The sequence below is a fragment of the Trachinotus anak genome, unplaced genomic scaffold (genome assembly GCF_046630095.1).
Source record: "Trachinotus anak isolate AG129_WGS33_773 ecotype Australia unplaced genomic scaffold, CSIRO_AGI_Tana_v1 ptg000002l, whole genome shotgun sequence".
Taxonomy (NCBI): domain Eukaryota; kingdom Metazoa; phylum Chordata; class Actinopteri; order Carangiformes; family Carangidae; genus Trachinotus; species Trachinotus anak.
Genome location: NW_027273853.1, coordinates 6,744,621 through 6,760,934, shown reverse-complemented (window position 1 = coordinate 6,760,934; position 16,314 = coordinate 6,744,621). Strand labels below are relative to the sequence as shown.

Here is a 16,314-nt window from a genome sequence, read left to right as displayed (position 1 = left end):
CTCTTAAGTTCTCACTTCCCTTTGAAGGGTTGGGTTTTTGTTTTTTGTTTTTTTCACCAAAGACCAATAAGCAAAAGCAAACAAGCACACTTGTGTTGGCTGTTGCTTTGGCAAAGAACATGCAGTACATGACGTTTTTGCAGATTCAGTTTAAGATACAGTACATTTGTCCATTAAACAGTCCTTTAAATCGTGCAGTAGGGGTTGCATTTATTTGGCAGTTTACAATGTAGAGAACAGCAAGTGCAAAGAGGGAGAAAGAAGGTTATGACATGCAACACAGGTCACCCAACAAACACCCATATGTGTTTTTCAACTAGAAAATTGCAGGAGGTCAGCTCTAAAGGTGAGCAGACCAGTTGTTACGCTGTGGTTTACAAAACAGAAGTTAGGAAGATATGACTGATGTAAGGACCAAACAGATGGAGCCCCACTCATGACAGATGACTTCCAACTGATCAAACTGCACATTGAAAATAAAATGCTTTTAGTCAATAAAAATGATATACAGTACATGGTAACAATGTGAAAATGTAGTGCTGTGAAACTTTTGCTTATTGACAGATGAAACTGTTCTTCTGTTCTCAGCTGCAGAGGACAGGCAATCTGAATTTCATAACAAAGTCTGGTATGCAACTTTTAAACATGGATGAGTTTCAATTAAGGCTTTTGTAACACAAATAAAATGAGTCTCTGTTTTGCTTGAGGATCAGCTAAAATTATGCAGTGAGCATAAAGCAGAGAACTACAAGTATCACCAAGCCACAGCAGCAGGCATCTCTTACGCCATTTGAAGTTTAGCCTCAATAGTATCCTGAAACAGACAGAGCAATAAATATAATAATGAAAATAAGGAATGAGGTGACAGCCAGGATGGTTGACACGATGTTGAGGCAGCGAGCAGTGGAGCCGTAGCCTCGGGCACCCTCCAGGTCTCCGGCCACCTTCCGGTCTCTGGACTGAAAAGACGAAAGCACATCTCATAAATCTCCATGATGCAAATTTGATAGTGTTGCTAGTATGCACATTTGTAAGCATGATTATATCTATAATATGGAGCTGAACTTCCAAGAACCTGTAACGATTTGATCCTAAGTTCCACTTTGTTTTTCCTCTGTGTTTTACAAGCCAGAACACTTTTTGTTAGATGTCATCGAAAAACGTGGCACCAGTTCAAACTGACAATTTTTATCAATCATCTTTATGCACCATTTGGTAGCAGTGCAAGTACATTTATGGGACTGAGAACAACTGAAAAAAGTGATCCTAATATCAGTTTTCTTTCATGGTTATCGTACTGATAAATCAATGGAGGGGCCTCATCTGCAGTATGGGGTCAGAAACATGAGGCCAACACCAGCCTGCCAGCTCTGTAGTGCTGCAGGTGCTGCTTTGGCACTCTCCCTGCTCTCTACCATCAACCCTTTAGAGGAAGACTCGATGAAGGTGAAGAATCTGGCAGGATGCAGGTCAATCATTTCTGAGCTTTTCTTTTTCAAGGGAAACTAAAGTATAATGATGAAGTACACTAAAAGGTGACCAATCCAAACTTTACTGGAGAATGGAGTTAAACCAGAAACATATTCCCCAACACTGTCTGCACAATCTAGTTTGCATATTCTGAGCCAGAGTTTTGCTTGTGTAACAATACAACATGTCCCCGCAGAGCCTGTGACAAAGGATATGTGAATCAATAGATATTGATAAAGTATGAAAACTCCTGGTATTATTATTGCTATAATTCCAATATGTCAAAACACAAGACTGATATAAGAATGATGTAACTCATAAGCAAATCAGAACAGAACTCACCTTGATAGAATAGATGAGAGCCGCCAGTCCAAGGCAGAACGGGTTTGAGTAGACAAAGCAGCAGAGGGACCAGATGATGTGGTCTGGAGGGGGCTCAGTGTTGATGTTCACAGTGGTGTACTGAACCACTGTAGCTACTCCCTGCTGTCCAGGGGGCCAACCGTGCTGCCCCACCTGCAATGGGATAGCCTCAGCCCGATAACCTGCAGGATTCATGGGTGTAAGCTCTTCTGTGGTTTGGAGTGGAGAAAGGTGTGCAAGAACTGAAGTGTCACTGTTGAGATGAGTCCTTTTGAAGGTTTTTATGGGCGGCACAGACCTTTTTTTTTTTTTTTCACAAAGCTAGTGAGCAGAAGCAGACTGACCACACTCATCTGCTTAAATAAATGCCCGAAATAGTTCGCAGGTTTATTACCACATTTGATTACATCAACACAGCACTGGGACTGTGAGCAGAAAATGGGGGAGTTGCTCAAAGTTGAAAGAAATTAAATATATAAATGGATTGTGGGTATTAGCTACACAAAATTTAACACAAAATAAGCATTATATTTTATGTAAAACTTTTTCATGTTGCTTTATGAAGTGTAGTTAGCAGTAGCTGTCCAAAAATATTATTTGATGTATCTCTAAGATACATCTAGATCAGGGGGATGTGGTTGCTTTGGTTGTACCAAACAACTGAAGAACAGAAAGCTCTGTCTTGTTAGCAGCAAACTCCTTAATATCAGATTAAATCTGCAATTTGATCAAACTGCAGTTCAATCATATTTCAATTTCATTTCACATACTGTGATAAAAGATCCCAAAAGATGCAAACATGCTCTAATATGACAACTGGACCAGAGGAAATGGAGACAAATGAAAGCTGCTGATAAGCTTTGATTACAAATTAATACAGGCAGTAAGTACACACCATCTCATCTGAAAGAGCGCCAAAACTTGAATATCAAAAAAAAAAAATCAGTTTACATTCAGATCAAGAACATTTTACAATTTACAAATACACAATGGCAGGTTATATAGACAATTCTTATTGGACGGTGATATATTGTGTTGGGGAGCTTTGCGGTCTCATCACAGGATGAAGTTGACCAACATGATAAATTCAAACTTGAACTCAGTTAGAAAAAACCAGGTTCCTCTCAAAACTTTGACTCTGTAACATACCATTAAACTTCAGATTAGAACTTAAAGCACTGTAGATTTAGTGCTAATTTACGTCTTCTAACATTATTTTACTAATGGTACTAATGTACAACCTCTTCATGTCAACAAGTGGCTAGTTTGTCTAAAGGCTCATAGTGATTCATAACAGATTATTTCAGATTAAAGGTTAAAGTCACCTGTGTTTTGTAGTTTTTGTACAAAAAAAGGCACAGAAGAGTGTTTTATTTGAAAGGTAAATATCTCATCTTGAAACTTGCTCTTCATGACTTCCATATCTGATGAGACATTCAGACGCCCAAAATTAATTATTGTTTGCAGTGTTTTGTCAGTGGTTCAGACAAGCATGAGGAAAACTCATCAATGTTCAAACTGACAACATAATTGCTACAGTCAGCAAAGCCACAAGATAATCGTGCTTAACAAATCCAGGTATTTTACCAGCTTGAATGCAGATTTAGTTTTATGAATGATGACAGAAGGAATTTCGAACAGCTGGATTTCTTTTCTTTAAATTTTAGCTAAAGAAAAGATTTGGATCATAACAACTTAGTAGTATAGACACAACCTGAGGAATTACTGGCAACAGTCATCACTCATTATATTACTTCACAGCGGTTGGGATTAATTGATGTAATGCTTTCATATCAATACGCAAAATAAAATATCTTTAAATGACTTTCAAGGACTTATGTGGTCATTTTTTTTAAACTGCTGTTCAAGACAAATTCACCTCATAAGGTTTTAATCACGTCTCTTTGAGCTTTGAGAATGTAGAATTTAGAATTAAAAATGAACTAACCCCAACACTGACAATACAAGGTTAGTATTTCAGTCATATTGAGTAATGTCTAATCTTAGCATTAGCAGCAGTTGTAATCACATAAGTACATTTGTTGTCAGAAAAATAAGGAGGGCTGCCCCCCACAGACATTTAAAGGCATCACATCTTGGAGGACGCAGCGATGGCTGAGGCACCTGGACGGCTGTAAACACGCACATTTGAGCTCTGTTGAAAAAAAGACAGAAACATGGGATCAGCTATTTTTGTGTCCAGAATATACACAGTATAACAATTCACTGGTGAAGTTATGAAATGACTGACACCAGAAACTAAAAACCCAGATTTTTAAACTGGTCCTCTGAGTAATGTGCCTGTTGTCTATCATGTAATGACATTACAATTTATTTCTGTATTTATTTTGATCTCATCTACATCTATAGTTATCTGTGCAGTTCAAGGAAGTCCTAAATGGCTCCACTTTTGTCACTTTACCTTTGTTCATGTTTAGTATTATTAAGGAGAATGTTTCATGTTCACATGTTTGGAATTTATTAAAAATAAAAGTATTATAATTATGAAACCTGTATGTTAAATCATTTTTGGATCTACCACTTGCAACAACAACGTTTAAAGAAACTTACGTATATTATGTTTTAGTGTACAGCTAGGCTAGAGACTCAGTTAGGCTGCACTTTAGCACGGTGGTCCTTTGATCTAGGTGCTAACAGTGGCATGCTAATGTTTGAACAGGTAATTTATACCATTTTCTCAGCATTTGTTATTTAGTATTATACACAGAGTATAGCTGAGGCTGATGGGAATGTCATTTGTTTTTAGAGTTCTGTGATTCTGAGGAAATCACCATGATTTTCAAACTCATCTGCTGGAGAACATGAATGTCTATCCCTTGATAAGTCACTCAAAATTAGAAAAATGTCAAAGTCATCATGGCACTAAAGAACATGTCAAAGAATCAGCACAGTCAATAGGATTCATTGCTTGGGGACTACAAAGGTCTGACAGTGCCTCTAATATTTGTCAAGATTCACTCTGAACTCTGAAGTGGTGGACGGACGGATGGACGGGCAGACCACAGTAGCATCTGTAGGAGACAGAGTACCACTTAACAGTGGATGGAAAGTCTATATTTAACTGGACTGGAACTGTGTTTACCTTCTGGGCCTCTGCATTGTACTTGTTCAGAAGGGTCTGAACTCTGTTTCCGTAGTCTGGATGGACAGCCTTCAAGTTCTCGACCTGCAGGAAGAACCAGAGTATGAAATTTAGAGGCAGAGAAAATGCATCAACTTCTCATTATATGAGAACCTCTGTGCTCTTCTCATCGGTTTGAAGTGTGCAGGGCTCTTTTAGAAAAGCCTGCTGTCACATACTTGTGTGCACCAATCAGGATTTAGCAACATTTTAATCAGAATGTGATAACAGTTGGTGGATTGATTGTTTGGTCCCCATTTTAAGTGTATGGTAAATATATTAACTTGACTGCTTTTCTAGTTATTCATTGTTATAGAGAAAAAAATACTTAAACATTGATGCCAAGTTTTCAAGAGCTTGAAAAAGTTTCTCAACATCCAATTTAAGTCTGTCTATTGGTTGATCGAGTGTCTAACATTTGGTGGATCCTTTTGTGCAAAGTGAAAAATTCTAACATGACCACAAAATGGACCACAAGCTTTAGCTGAAAGCTTCACCTCCTTCTGCACAAAGCCACAAGGACTCAAGGGGTTGTGACACTTACACAGGATTCAGTTCTTGATCCTGTGTTATTTTATCTCTACAAGACTGTGGCTAGATTATATTAGATAGATAGATAAAATACTTTATGATTCATTATCGTTATGAAAATAACATTTTCTGTCATAAAAAATGCTGATCTTTACATATCACTTCCCCATGACAACTGATTCAGTGGATTGGCTAGATTAACCCTTTAAAAACGAGTGCGTCGTCAACGACACGTTTGCGCAGGCGCACTTGCGCAGGCGCACTTTGGTTTACCGTAATTCTGTCATGGTTTGAGCAAAATAACCCAGGCGGACATTTTGAGGCTCAGGTGTTAAAGGGTTAATAGTCCCAGAACTGTCATTGAATGAAGTCATATTTCCCAACAGTCCACAACAAAAAGAAAATGAAGATTTTATAAGTTTTATAAAAACAAAATCACTAAATGGCTGATCTGCTTGTACATTCTGACCTCTTCAGTGCTCTGCAAAAAAAAAAAAAACCAAAAAAACCCCCCAAAAAAAACAAAAGACAAAGATCTCATTGTTTCGATAGCAGAAGCGAAGATTAATCCTGTTACTACATCGTCAGTGTTAACCTTTATATTATTTATTTATTTATATATATATATATATATATATATATATATATATATATATATATATATATATATATATATATATATATATATATATATATAATATGTAATGTATATGTTAACATTTTCTTTTATGAAATCATTAAAGTTTGTTTTAAATTCCTTTAACTTAATGTTTAATGTTTGATAAAGCACCATGAAAATGGCTTGTGAATGTATTGAGCCCTAGAAAAACATTTCCTTTGCCCAACGCCCACACAACCACAGACCTCCTGAGCGCAATGCATTTGGTGCTCCCAAAAGCCACATCCTGTGGTTCAACTGTGCTGCATCTCTGAATACGTGCAATTGCAAAAGCTGATACTTAACATTCATTCTTTTCAAAATAACATGATTATGAATATATAAAAAGTGGATCATCCGTGTTAAGAAAACTCTTTTCAGTGCTTATTCACTCAAAAATACCACTTGTTTTAGATTCAGAAAATCATGACAGCATGGAGGGCAATCAGGTGAGATAGAGTGCAGACCTTCCCCTGAGTGGATCCTACAGGATGATGTGGACTCACCATGCGCTTCTGGATGAAGAGCTGGGCTCCCTTCAGGGCCCCTGCCATGTTCTGGCAAAGTCTCTGGCGCTCCTCTTCACTCAGCACCTGGGTGTAGAAGGCGCGAACCTGCAGTCAAACACAAAGACAAGCTGACAAAGGGATGAAAGTGGATCACATAAAATTAGGTTCATTTAAGTGCATTTCATTTAGAAATGGCAGTTTTCAACAAACCGGTCAATGCCCTGCTGATATTCTGTACACACTGATCAGTCTGAACATCATGACCACTCACTGGTGAAACAAATAACAATTCTCTCGAATAACAATGATCTTGTGAGAACAGCGCAGGTCAAGGTGTGTGTCGTATTAGACAGATGCAGATGAGGGGGTGGGTGTAAAAGCCTTTATGTGAAAGCAATGTTAGCCGATTTTATTGCCCCCTGGGGAAGCAGAACAACCTGCAAACACAACAATGACATGTCACATTATATTATGGTAAGCATCATAGCAAACAGTTAAACATCAAGCATTATGGAGCAACACCACCATACATTTCAAGTCATGTGTCTACCCACACAACAAATGTTAGATTGACTCGCCTTTTAATTCCGGGCAGGAAGTGTACAGAGAGTTTGTGTGGTTTTACGCTAAAAACAGCTGCATGTTGCAGCAGTCAGAGTCTAACTCTCTGTAGAGCTGAGGAGAACGGCATCAGATGATCAGGTGATGATTCTCTAGGTTTAACACTCTGAGCAACACTTCAATTTTTCATATGAAAGTATTGATTATTGCAGCTTTATAATATAATTAAAAATTATTATTATTATTATTATAACTATAATAATAATAAAAACAAACCTACATGCTTTCATAGCAACAGAATAATGAGTAATAAGTCAATGAAAGAAAAAAAAAAAAAGAGATAGCAATAATGACCAACAGGGTTGGAGCTCAGGCCATAGCTTATTACGCTCACAATCCTCACAATACAAAATGTACCCAGTCTAGACAATTATGGACTTCATGTTGGTTTCTGATAATTCGTCAAAACATGAAACAGCAGCATCATAGACACAAAGACAAGTACACACTGAATTTTACTGAAAATATTTGCTTTTGAACTTATTGCTATAATAATAATAGTAACACCACCACCACCACCACCAACAACAATATGCAAAATCTTCTCTATCTTTTTGTTTGGTTTTAATACGTTTTATAGTATTTGATGAAATCAAAGTGATGGGGGTTTTAGACAGTTTAGACAATTTTTGCAATTGGACAGTTTTGTGAGTTGTAAATGTTTAAGTAAGAAAATAAGCAATGAAGAAAGTAAGAGAGATGCTATGGAGAAAAACCGCAGACTTGTAGCCTTTCTGTCCTGGTCACAGTGTGTCAGGTGTACAGTGTGGCACTAATGGCTTGGCCTCAGAAAACATGTTGATGCAAAGTGTACATATATATTTACCTGTGTGGTATTATCTTCATCTGCACTGTTGTAACGGTCCACATCTGGAGACACCTTGAACTTGGACTCCACAAACCGAGGCTGGGTCTCTGGGGCGCTGAAGCTGTTGGGATAGTAGTTTGGAGCTCCACCTAGGGAAAAGAAAAGAAAAACATTGTTACAGTGAGTAAGTCTGATCAGTGAACACAATGACAAAATGATGCCAAACACACTGTGGCTTTAAATATGGCATGCTGCTAGTATGTTTAAAGTTGTCAGAAGGTTTCAGTGAAACATTTTTCAGGTGTTACTGTGTCGATGACTGTGGTTAGTGTTCATATAGTCAACACAGTTTGGATGAGACACGTAAATCAAAAAACACTCAAAGCACTCTACATTATTAGAGATGGGGAAGCTTATTGAGATACTGAAGCATTTAATCTTTCCCCTGCATGCATGCGTGTGTGGTAAAGCAGGCCGCCCACTAATCAGATGGTTGGTGGTTCGATCCTCAGCTACTCCAGTCTGCAGGTCCATGTGTCCTTGGGCAAGAAACTGAGCCCCAAACTGCCCCTGATGTACAATTAATGTATGTGTGATAGAGCTGGCTGAATATATAGATGAATGAATGTGACTTGTAGTGTAAACCTCCAGTAAGACTAGAAAAAGCTCTATACAAATGCAGTCCATTTACAATATATGTCTATCTAAATAGATAGATTGATAGCAAGAGACAGAAAGAGAGAAAGAGCGAGAGAACAAACAGTGACACCCTCTGGCCAACCCTTGGTATTGCATTTGTATGAAGGGACTAAATCCATGGCCATGATCACAAAAATGGTCAGACTGTGAAGGCCTCAATAGAAATTTAAATAGAATCTACAGTTGTGCTCTTTAACACTGAGGCTGACTGTCAAACCTTCATCCCATCTGAAAGCAGGACTGTGCTGGTGTGAAATGACAAGACACACCACATTTGTACTGTCATGCGACTTTTGGCATGTTGAAACCAGGCACCGATGAATCTTGTTGCAATACTCTGATAGGTAGATACTGTGTTGAATAGTATTATACAACGTAGTGCCAGCATCATGGATTGGTTTTTGTTTTGCAGTCAAGGAAGGACATAGGAACATATGTTTTCAATATTCCTTCTAGTGATTAGAATTCCTAATTTTGATCAGTGAACACAATGACAATGTTGATGTTCTTAAAAAACCATACATATCCCCAGGGATATTGTTTAACCAAGGTGAAAACCAGGGATGCACTGATATTGCCAAAACTGCAAAACTGTAGGGATACATATTTGTAAAAACTAATATCACATTATTATACATTTTTAAAAAGATTCATAATTGAGCCACACTAACCACAGCTGCTGCTTGAAGAGAGACAGGCTGGACTATGACTTACCTTGGTTGTCAAACATACACATCGGACCATCACGCTGGTAGTTGGCCACGCGTGCCCTGAAGGGGCAGTTGACAGGGATCTGCAGGTAGTTGGCTCCCAGCCGGTGTCGATGTGTGTCTGGGTAGGAGAAGAGACGACCCTAGACAAAGACATGGGAGAAGAGAGAGCATTGTTACACTGCAGGTCTCTGTACTGTCAAACAGGGAGTTCACCCTGAAGGCTTTAGGTTAATGGTCTGTCAGAACTAAAAGTGTTTATTGCTGATCTGTTCTAAAAAGCCAGGCTTCATAGAGAGACAAGAGAGCAATATCATTTAAAAATGGGGGTAACGGTGCACATTTTCACATGAAAGGTGCCTCAAATAGTTGTATAAAACATGAAAACTGTTGACAGAAGTCCAGTCCCCGACTCCTTTCTGACTTCTACATAGCTGACCAATTACAGAGTGAAATGTGTCCGATCAGTTCCATTTCTGAGGCTATCTGACAAGCAAGTTTACTCACAAGTGTTTAGTCTGGCTTTAGTTCTTCTGAGAGAATCCAAGCTTGGGTAGCAGCAAATAATCCCACTGAAACGGCTGGACATGCACTTTACCATGACGCCACAGAGACTCAGACTGGTCCACTGTGGTCATTTAAACTTATAGAGCCTATAAAACTTCCATGGTATATGTGCTTTTAGCGCTCAACAATAGCTTTAACCAGACATCATATGTATGTAAGGATGTAGTGAGTAGTAGTTCCCTTTTGTTCCAACAGATGAAACAAGGTGCTTTTTTTTTTTTTTTTTTGACTACGAAGCACTATAAACAAACACTTTTAGGAATTAGTGTTTTGATGTCCTTTATGGTGATGCACATTTTGGTATAATAATGGAAGCAAACTATAGTTTTTAATTATTGATTTACTTTTTTCGATTCAGTCCGACTGAAAAAATGTCAGGAGAAAATCTGTCGTGTTGTTACCTGCAGCATCTTGTCGGGGCTCGGCTCAATGCCTGGTGGCATGTTGCTGGGGTCAAAGGCCAGCTGCTCCACCTCTGCAAAGTAGTTGACTGGGTTCCTGTTGAGAACCATTCTGCCCACGGGGATCAAAGGGTATTCTTTATGTGACCAAACCTGAATGAAAATAATCCATTAGCTGAAAAATCCTGAAGTGACACCCAAGCAGAGAAGTTGTATAAATATTAAAAACTAGACTTCTGATGCTGGCCACTATAAAATTCAACTGTAACACAGACATAAACATGTGGTTTTATTAGGTGGGGGGTTCAAATCATAACTCAATAAAGTCATGATCACAGTACAATGTGTGATCAGGTGGCCGCCAAGAGCTCTTCAGATGCACATTTTACAGCTGATTGCACAACTACAGCTTTTCCATAAACTCATAAAACCATACACACAATAAATGCTTGCGGCTTATTCTCTTTTGTAATTTTTCCTCACCAGGTAGCTGTGATATGGTGAAAAAGATATTTCTCCAAGTTGTGATTAATGTTATGGCTCCTCCCTCCAACCATTCAGGTATTATTTAACAAATACTTTTTGAATTGATTTGGGTTTTTTTTTAGATATCGATGGATAATGGCATTCACTGACATCAAAGCAATTTGAACAAATATGCTTTTGTCTTAGTAATTTCAATCAACTTTCTTATTATAGCTTCTCTTAGTCAAATCTATTTCCCATTGTCTTAGTGGGACTGTTCCTCAGTCAGCCTGATGAAGTCGCAACTGCCAATAATGCTGTCAACCTACAAACACAACTGAGATAATGTCTATAGTTCATGCAATAAACACACTTAATACTCTGCAATAGGTTATAATACGATTGCACCTGTCCAATTTTTTTTTTTTTTTTTTTAAACAACTGCAGGTCTCAACTTTATAACCCACAGTGCTCTGCTGTGGAGGGATGCTGCACCTTGGTAAGATCGAAGGGGTTGAACTGGAACTTCTCGGCCTGCTCAAAGGTCATGACCTGGATGTAGAAGGTCCAGGATGGGTAGTTGCCATTGGCAATGGCATTAAACAGGTCTCCAATAGCATAATCTGGGTTGGTGGATGCCAGGCGGTCTGCCTCCTCCACTGACAGATTCTTGATTCCTTGATCAGTCTAAAAAACACAACAGGAAACATAACTAAGCAATGGCAAAAAAAAATCCCAGGAGGTAGATCAATAAAGTCAACTTGGGCTCAGACTGACCTTGTAGTGGAACTTGCAGTAGACACGCTCTCCATCAGCATTGACCAGTCTGAAGGTGTGAGAGCCGTAGCCGTTCATGTGACGGTGACCATCAGGCAAACCTCGATCACTGAACAGGAAAGACACCTGAACACAGGATATGGGACAGACGACAAGATGGTGATGTTTCCGTGGCGACAAATGTTGACATTAACCTATCAAGCGATTACTACAGGTATAATTACAACAAGGAAAATCATTTCAAATAATGCAAGACAGTACACTGCAGTATTAAATTACTTCAGAATATTTTGCTTATTTAACTCTCGTCAATCAACTAGTTAATCTTTTGTTCTGAAGTACACTTGAACAGACTCTGCCTGCAAGAACAGCCTCAGGCTCAGCAGCAGCTACCTGATGCAGACTCTCAGGCCTCAGGCTCCAGAAGTCCCACACCATGTCGGGGTCTTTCATGTGGGTTTGGGGATTGCGCTTCTGGGAGTGGATGAAGGATGGGAACTGCATGGGGCAAAAGGCACAGGTCAACATGACATGTTTTATACTTGATTCATGTTGACAATGACAACAAAATGTGCTTCTGATCAACAGTAGGATTTACAGATGTGGTCTACACGTGTGTTCAGCTGATGAAACCACTACACATATATTTATTTGCATGTTTGAGAGAGAGAGAACTACAGAATGTTCAGCTACAGTGTTGTGCCCCTCAACGACAAAATGAACGCACAGCAAATTCTGGCTCCTACATCCCCTCAGCCCACTCACCAGCAGGGCGTCCCTGATGAAGAAAATGGGGGTGTTGTTGCCTGTCAGGTCCCAGTTGCCCTCCTCGGTGTAAAACTTGACAGCAAAGCCTCGGGGGTCTCGCACAGTGTCTGCTGATCCTGACTCCCCCGCTGGAATAAAATGCAAATGAGAGATGACATTTTATTTACATATTATTGTATACATATATAATATATAAGCACTGCACATATATTGATTATTCTTAATTAAAAGTAAATTAAATGGCCTAAACGTTTAGTTGATTCACAGTCAAATAATTGGCAAAGTTAATTAATTAATAATTTAAGTCATTTTTCAAGTAAAAATACTAAAAGGTTGTTATGGTACCCAGCTTCTCCAGTGCAGCTTTCCTTGCTCTGCATTATACTGAACTGCATATCTCTGTGTTTCAGACTGCTGGTCAGATAAAACAAGACATGACTTGGACTTGAAGTAAATTTTGAGCCTCGTCATGACATTTTAGAGATAGAGGGGAAGGGGTGGTGTTTGGAGCTGTGATCTCAGCTGATGAAATGAAAGCATTTTTCTACAACATTCCTACAAGTGTAAAGTGAAAGTGGCACCATGCACCTTCCAAACACCACTCATACTAATCTTATTAACCATCCGAACCCACGAATGTGCCAAACTTACACGCTCAGGGCACGGCCCACCTGTTGAAAGGAGATAACCAGTGTGGTGCCAGTTTCATACGACCAACAACCATAACAGTTGCCTATACTCAAACTACAAGAGTCCTCATTGAACATATCAAATATTAATGACTACTTTGATATTTGATATTCCAAGTATATTATTTAGAACTGATAGAAATCTTTGAGAATTGAATGTCATATTTGTAAGGACATGCTCTGACCATGTCCTTACACCATGTTGTCAACTAACATGTGTATTCTCCTGTGGCAGTGAGACTGCACTTGTGTGTAGTTAAAACACAAAGTTTTTTATGGGGGCAGCACAATGAGAGAAAGAGCACTCAGCAGACAGACAAAGTAAATACACCACCCGACCAGTGTATTAAGTTAATACATTACATACAACATAATGGCAGCTGCATCACTGAGATATAGCCCAAATGAACAAAGAATGCACAACTACAATTAATAAAATCAAAAGGTGAGGGGAGCATTTTCCAATCCACTTCTATCTACGGGAAAAAAAAGATGATACAGGTTTGAAACCAGTTAAAGAAATGAATAATACAAATGTTGAGTTAAAAATACTAAGTATTTAATTTGAGGATTTGCATATTAGAGTGCACATTTGTGTTTTTTCCCTCATTTTTCTCACTTATTCACTTATTATTTGTTTTCAGCAAACATTAGCAACAGGAACCATGGTAATGTGTGAGGATTTAAAATCCAGGGGAAAAATCATCCCATCCATAAAAAGAATTCCAGATATTTTTTATATTTTAGGAGAAAAATGTAACTTGTAATAAATCAATGACAAGACATGAATCACGCTTTAACACAAAGCAGGTTATTCTTACCCACAGTGGAGAAGCGGACAGCGATCGGTGTCGTCTTGCCGACATGCTCAAACACCTTGGCCTTGCTGTAGCGGGTGATGTCGTGAGTCACCTCAAAGTAACCAAATGCCCCTGCATCATGGAGGGAAAATGATAGGACATGTCTTTGTTTATATCAGCAGAGATATGTCTGGTCTTAACATTTGTAGCTGACTGCTCAGACTAGCTGAGTGTTACTGTATATCACCAAGCACTGGAAAGAATGCAGTGGGCCAACAAACATGATTTGATAAATATCTGCTCTGCCTGTGACCTTGATCTGAAAAGCTTGCAAAGATTAGCATTTGACTGGAGCTAATCCACAAACAAGAATTACCCTCATGTGCTGTTTTCCTACTTTTCTGTCAGTTACTTCTGTTGGAAAAATAAACAATACCCTTTTTACAATGGGGAACAATCAGGATATGAAATACCATAGAGGTGAGCCAGAGCCAGCTACGCAGGAGAACCTGATCACAGCCCAACACTCACCTGCACCCTTGGCATGCACCACCCTCTCTGGGATTCGTTCCCTGTCAAAGTGGGCCATCTCATCTGTGAAGACCACATCTTGGACCAGCAGAGGACCCCTGGGTCCTGCAGTCTGCAGGTTCAGCTTGTCTCCAACAGGATGGCCAGCCCCTGTGGTCAGTGTGTCTGGCCTCTGACAACGTCAGAATTAAAAAACAAACAAACAAGCACATTCACTTAGACAAGATGCATATGTCAGGCCAAATACTTTCATGTTTGCATGTATCATAATTTACATTTTAAATCATGCTGTAAACAAAGCTGCTACTAATTTTTTTTTTTTAATAATAACAAATGTTGATTATGTTTTGCTTAATTGTTTTGTCTATAAGATGTCACCAAAGGTGGACAATGACCATTAGAGGCTCAGAGAGCCCAAGGTGACGTCTTCAAAAGTCTTGTTTTGTCATAAACAAAACCAAAGTATATTCAATTTAAAATAAAAAAACAAATGAAGCAGGAACATAAACAGAATATTTGCAATTTTAGCCCAAACAACTGAAGAAAATAATCAAAACTATTGCAAATTCATTTCACATCTATGTTTCCTCTCTAATGCTTTGAAATTCCCTCCTACATTGTGCAGATACAATTAGTTTGCATTGCAGATGACTGACAGATTTTTAATTATTTTTTCTTTAATTATAGATTCTTTATTATTTTTAAGACTTGAGTTACAGAGGAAAGCAACTGCAGGCACATTTCTGCAACTGGCACGACACTGATGGCCGCAGTGTTGCACCAGAAAAAATATGAAAGTGGGTCCAGCAAACTGAAGGGCTGAGATCACATTAACTCAACCAAAATGAAAGAGTTTCTTCTTCATTATTTTTCACAGCTGTAAATCATTTTCAGAAGGTGCACTCCACTTTTCACTAGCTGTTTGCTCTATGGTGGTCTGGTTACATAACAGGCAGGGTTGAAGTTCAGCCACAAACATGCCTCTGGACAATGACCTACTTTCTATCTTTACACTGACTTACCCACCTTAAGGCCATTTCAGCTGTGTTTGTTTACTGAGAGACAGTTAGTGGCTACCATAGACTGTATATAAACAGGTGGTTACTTATGTGCTGTCTCTGACAGGCCAGTTTAGCCTGTAACGTTAGCAAACGATTGTTTGTGGGTTTGCCTGGGAGCCCGCTACAATTATAACGTGTGTGGACGGTAGCAAGACAAACAGTTAACCTAGCACTAACCTGCTTTGAAAGCTTTTATTAGCATTCAGCAAATTAAAGCTGCGCTGTTGAACGCTAGCTAGCCCCAACCAGCTATCTCTACGTCCAGGCTGTTAACGTTAGCTGGTTACCCTGAACGACCTCTCACCCATTTACCCCAAGTCAGGCAGCGCTGCGCAGCAAATGCAGGGTATTTACAGACCTGAGAGCCTCTGTTCTCCTTCCACATCTTCATCTGATCGGTAGTTTTATCCCTGTTGTCAGCCATCTCGACGGATCAGCGCTGATGGACGTCTGGACCGCTCACTGTGCAGGAGATGTTGCAGAGAAATACGTTATCTTTCTGTCCCGACGCCCGAAAATGCTTCCTGGACTTTGCTCGGTGTGACCCCGCCCCCTGGAGCCCCTCTCCTCTGATTGGCTAAGAAGAGGACACTGACCTACTTTTGAGACAAGAGGAGAGGGCACCAAACCAAAGATCGTCTAATGTCTCTACATGATGCGGTGTTGTTTTTACTGTTTTTTTGGTTACGTTTTCTTAACAGTTTAAATGTGCAAAATTATTCATGACAATAAATAAAGCCATTG

At 39.1% G+C, this 16,314-nt stretch overlaps 2 protein-coding genes across 2 annotated transcripts; both read right to left on the bottom strand.

The window, feature by feature from the left end:
* Positions 1-190: 190 nt before the first annotated feature.
* On the bottom strand, positions 191-2,519 carry LOC139629952 (dispanin subfamily A member 2b-like). Its single transcript, XM_071492948.1, has 2 exons — positions 1,813-2,519; positions 191-959 (listed from the first exon to the last, which is right to left on the bottom strand). Exons 1-2 carry the CDS (start codon positions 2,026-2,028, stop codon positions 804-806), a joined length of 372 nt encoding a protein of 123 aa, XP_071349049.1. The 5' UTR covers positions 2,029-2,519; the 3' UTR covers positions 191-803.
* A 155-nt stretch (positions 2,520-2,674) lies between these two features.
* On the bottom strand, positions 2,675-16,125 carry cat (catalase). The gene is made up of 13 exons (XM_071492849.1): positions 15,929-16,125; positions 14,510-14,681; positions 14,000-14,110; positions 12,487-12,617; positions 12,115-12,219; positions 11,722-11,847; positions 11,440-11,631; positions 10,480-10,632; positions 9,516-9,654; positions 8,121-8,251; positions 6,671-6,778; positions 4,937-5,020; positions 2,675-3,988 (listed from the first exon to the last, which is right to left on the bottom strand). Exons 1-13 carry the CDS (start codon positions 15,992-15,994, stop codon positions 3,923-3,925), a joined length of 1,584 nt encoding a protein of 527 aa, XP_071348950.1. The 5' UTR covers positions 15,995-16,125; the 3' UTR covers positions 2,675-3,922.
* Between the last annotated feature and the right edge of the window lie 189 nt (positions 16,126-16,314).